Source organism: Bubalus bubalis, chromosome 4 (genome assembly GCF_019923935.1).
Source record: "Bubalus bubalis isolate 160015118507 breed Murrah chromosome 4, NDDB_SH_1, whole genome shotgun sequence".
In the NCBI taxonomy this organism is placed as follows: Eukaryota; Metazoa; Chordata; class Mammalia; order Artiodactyla; family Bovidae; genus Bubalus; species Bubalus bubalis.
Genome location: NC_059160.1, coordinates 125,145,082 through 125,150,187, shown reverse-complemented (window position 1 = coordinate 125,150,187; position 5,106 = coordinate 125,145,082). Strand labels below are relative to the sequence as shown.

The following is a 5,106-nucleotide window of genomic DNA, read 5'->3' as shown; positions in this document are numbered from 1 at the left end:
AACTATATAGGAAGACTCATTTTTTAGCTCCCTTCTCCAAATACTTTAAAGAACACCAAAAGGTGTTTCAACAAAATGAAAATACTATAGTTAAATAACCAGTATCCAAGTAGGATATTTTTTAGGTTTCTGCTTGTTTTACAGCTTAATTCCAATCCCTCTCGTTAGGTATGTTAAGTGTACGGCCATCACTTATTTGTCCAACAAATGCTTTTATTTTACCCCAGCCATATGCCAGAGACTGTGCCAGACACTAAGACCATATTGCTGCTCAAAACAGACATGGTCCCTTCAATCACAGAACTTAAGTGTAGCATAAGATAAACATTAATCAAGTAGCCACACAAATTGTGGTTTAAAAAAAAAGCACACAGAGCACTATGACAGAATATAAAAAGGATTTCACCTATTAGAGATATGGAATGTGTATGGTTCCTGGAAGATTTCCCTAAAGAATTCATGCCTAAATAAAACGTTAACCCCTTATAACTGCAGAAGCTATACCCTAAATTCTTTTGTACCTTTCTGCATCTCATACAGTAAGTCTTCTATATCCATTAAACGATTTATTCCCATTAAAATTCGAAGGTATCTTTGTTAACTAGACTTCTGTTTTCAATGGTGTGAATGAAGTCAGCTTTAGGATACTTTAATAGGGGCAGTTTAGGAAGATACTTTTATTTTTATAAGATTGAACAACTTAAATCTTACTTATAAGACCATCCCATGATCAATCTTGTCAGATTTAGTGGCAGAATCTTACTTAAACCCCAAAGGAATGACAAACACTTATATTCTGAAAAAGAATTATTCACATACATTTATGTACTAAAAATTATGTACAGCTATTAAAATTGTTTCACTAACAGTACACATAGATTATAAAACAAATTAAATGTTATTTAAAAGCACATATTTTTACACTGTATATCCTGGAAGTTTGTTTATTACTAATTCACAAATATCTTTGCATTGCTTGGAAATGTTTAGTGAACCAAGGTCATCACTGTCTTCTTCAAAGTGATCTAAAGTACTGCAATCCAGGACATTAAGTTCTAGTTCCGACAGATTAGAAGGCAGGTAAGAACTCACTTGAGATGTCCGAGGTGACTGGCTTTTTTCTGACGACTTGCAACCTGTTCTTGTTTTAGGTTTAGCAGAGATGTCACGATCCTGCTTTAGAACTTTAGAATTATGCATACTGTTTTGGTCTCTCTGGTTTTCTTTTTCCTCAGTCCAGTGTGATGAAGAGAAATCACTGGAAGATGCTTCTTCCAGACTTTTATCTTGAGTCTTTGAAACAGGAAATCTTTTATGTGAGAGTACTGGAGATCCAGCTGAAAAAGGTGGGCTAGGAATACAACTCTTTGCACTGCTGTCTTTCCTTATGGACAATCTTGTTTCACTGGACTTGCTTGTATGTTGACTGTGTTTTGGATTTTCTGTGCCTGGACTGCTATCACGAGCTCGTAAAATTCTGCTGGTGTCTTCAGAACTGCAAGGACTGGTGAAGTCATCTGAATACTTTAGTTCTGAGATGCTTTCAGAGCAACTGCTTGTACTTGGATTCTTTTCATTGATATCAGCAGTTAGAATGTCCTCACCAGTGATTTTGACCTGCTTGTCATCTATTTCTTTATCTACTACAATTCTGTCAACTACTGCAACCTGTTGGAAAACACCTGGACTTTGGACTTTCACTTTTCCTTCCAAAGTATTTGTACAAATAAACCTTTCTGAGACAACAGAATTTGCAGGACTCAAAATTTCTTCCAAAAAACCATTATTGCTTCTATTTTCATCACAATCAACTGTCTTTTCAGTTGCACATTTCAGTTTAGTTTCTTTGGTTGTGCTAGGGTCATCAACAACTACACTAATTTGCTTTGAGGTATTGCTATTTTCAGCGAAAGATGCATCTGATTCTAAACACTTATCTTTAGGCAGGTCATGTGGCTTCTGATACAGTTCAGCAAAACTTAGTATCTTAACTTTGGATGATGGAATTCTGAGTTTTGCACCTAACATTTGTGTTTGCATTTTTTTATACTGTTCTCTCTTTTCATATTCTACTAACATATCAGGATTTGTTTGTTTTAAACGTAGTTTAAGTGTGTTTGTTAAGCCATAAAGTAGTTTTCCCCTTGAAACTCTTTTTTGGGGGGCACCACCTTTCTTTTCAAAATATTTACCTTTCTTAAGGTTTTCAGTTTGGTTCTTTTTATACTGAAGACTCACTGACTTCTCATTTCCCCCCACAGAAAGCTTATCCTTTTTAGATTCACAGGTGGATTTCACCAAAGATTCTGGTGACTTCTTATCCTCAGTTCTATATAACCAGGCTAAGTGAGGATGTATATGAGTAGGGCTTGCCATGGGTTGGTTGTATAACAAGGACAACTCAACCAACAAAGCATTTAACAAAGGCAGTTGCCTTATAGTATTAATTCTATTTTGTTCAGTTGGAGGATGGTCTGTAGTTTGATTACTTGCTCCTGTATCCTGAACGGATGCAGGATTTATAAGCACTGGACGACTCTCACCTGTTGCAGAATTTGTATGTTCTGGAGGATTAGTATGTGTTGGGGGATTTACAACGTTTTCTTTCAGAAAAGTACCATCATCCCATTCCTCAGGTGCATTAATTTGAGGCTCAATGGTAATTTTACCCTGTTTAGGGGGTGTCTTTTCTTGACTCAAATGAGTGTAATACAGAGGAGGAGGGCAAATTATGTTAGTTTCAAGTTCCACCTCTTTGCCTTCCTGATTTGGGGGGCTAACACTCTCCTCACTGCTACCCTTTGAACACATAACAGAGTTGGTTTTGCCATTTTCCATAGAATCCGTGTAATCAGAGTCAGCCTTGCTATGGAAAGTTCTTCCCTTCAAATCCTTCCCTGCCCTTGAGATTTTTACATCCACCAGAGGCTTATCAGCATCTCCTGGGCTTGGCTCTGAGTCTGGCTGCTGCAGCTGCTGGTTTTCCTGCCAGGTTTGGGGGCTGACCTCCACTGACTTCTGCACCTCCATACCCTCCACTCCACCGCCTGTAGAAGCGACTGGCCGCTCCAGATGGTCCAATAAGCGGCTTCCCAGATCACTCAGGCGGTAGCCCAGGGCAATGTCCCCAATCCGCTCCCCGTCTTGGTTACACAGCGGGAAACTTCCCCGATGACTCTGGGAGCTGCCGGGGGCGGCGGACCCCAGGACCTTGTGGACCGCCGCGGCCAGAGAAATGCTGCAGGCCCCCAGGAGCTGCGGGGCAGGGGTCGGGTGCCCGGGGGGCAGCTGGAGCAGCAAGGTGTAAAGCGGGGTCCGAAGGAGCAGGCGGTGCAGGGTGGCGGGCTGCAGGCGGAAGAGACAGGACTTGCCGCGACGGAAGATAACCAGGCCAGGCCGAGATTCCTGGGCGGGGGCGGCGGGAGGGTAAATCAGCAGCGTGGGGAAGTCCAGCAGGCGGAAGGCCACCGCGGGGCACAGGCTGAGCGAGGGCCGCGGAGGCGATGCTTCTTCTCCCTCCTCCTTTTGCTCCTCTTCCGTAACTACCGGTGGCTGCGGCAGCCCGGCTTCAAGGCATACCCAGTCTACTAGTAGCTCCAGCGAGAAGAGCCGCTCAGACACCGCGGACGCCATTGCTGTTGCCCCGGAGACGCTGTGAGCTGAAAGCCAAAGTCCTTCGTTCTCGCGAGAAACAGGGAAAACCCGGCGCCTGTCTTGTTCTCTCGCGAGACTTGAGAGGGCGCCCTGACAGGTCCGAGATGCGGCTGCTCTGGGAGTTTTGGCTTCTCACTATACCTCTTTGGTTTCCAGACTTGTATTAACACAATGCTTATGATAATACCGAAGCTATGAATGGGGCGGGGTGGGGAGAGCAGTAAAAGCATGTTTTGTTTTGTTTTGTTCGAGTCACGTTTTATCACTACAGGTCCCATGCAATTTTGGAGGCCTGTCAAATCTATCAGAGGAATATTAAAATTAAATCAGGGCTTCCTTTCCAATCTCCAGGCTAAAGCAAGTCAGCTAATTGTCCACAACCGGCCTTCTGTGCTGCTGGTTACTCAAAAGATAAGGATATGGTGCTAAAGTGGCATGGAGGTCTCTGTCTTAGTGAGGCGTCCCTGAGACACATACAGCGAGTGTGGGCACATTGCCAATGAGACATCCAGGTATAGGAGAGTTATGTTAATGATTTCAGTACATCAAAACTCAGGCACAACTCGTTATTAGAGAAATGCAAATCAAAACCACAATGAGGTATCATCTCAAACTGGTCAGAAAGACCAGCATCAAAAAAATCTAGACAATAAATGCTGGAATGTGGAGAAAAGGGAACCCTCTTACACTGTTGGTGGGAATGCAAACTGATACAACCACTGTGGAGAACAGCATGGAGATTCCTTAAAAAAAAAACTAGGACTAAAACTATTATTCAGTTCAGGTCAGTTGTCTCCAACTGTTTGTGACCCCATGGACTGCAGCACGCCAGTCTCCCCTGTCCATCACCAACCCCCGGAGCTTACTCAAACTCATGTCCATCCGGTCATGATGGCATCCAACCATCTCATCCTCTGCCGGCCCCTTCTACTCCTGCCTTCAGTCTTTCCTGGCATCACATCAGTCACCATCTACAGTGATTTTGGAGCCCCCCCCCCCAAATAAAGTCTGTCACTGTATCCATTGTTTTCCCATCTACTTGCCATGAAGTGATGGTACCAGATGCCATGATCTTAGTTTTCTGAATGTTGAGTTTTAAGCTAGGTTTTTCACTCCACGTTTTCACTTTCATCAAGAGGCTCTTTAGTTCTTCGCTTTCTGCCGTAAGGGTGGTGTCATCTGCATACCTGAGGTTATTGACATTTCTCCTGGCAATCTTGATTCCAGTTTGTGCTTCATCCAGCCTGGCATTTCACATGATGTACTCTGCATATAAGTTAAATAAGCAGGGTGATAATATACAGCCTAAATATATTCCTTTCCTAATTAGGAACCAGTCCATTGTCCCATGTCTGATTCTAGCTGTTGCTTCTTGACCTGCATACAGATTTCTCAGTAGGCAGATCAGGTGGTCTGGTATTTTCATCTCTTGAAGACTTTTCCACAGTTTGT

The 5,106-nt window shown here is 43.0% G+C and overlaps 1 protein-coding gene across 1 annotated transcript; it reads right to left on the bottom strand.

Moving 5' to 3' along the window:
• Window positions 1-427: 427 nt before the first annotated feature.
• MAP10 (microtubule associated protein 10) lies at window positions 428-3,717 on the bottom strand. Its single transcript, XM_006077092.4, has one exon. It carries the CDS (start codon window positions 3,631-3,633, stop codon window positions 919-921), a length of 2,715 nt encoding a protein of 904 aa, XP_006077154.3. The 5' UTR covers window positions 3,634-3,717; the 3' UTR covers window positions 428-918.
• Window positions 3,718-5,106: the final 1,389 nt, after the last annotated feature.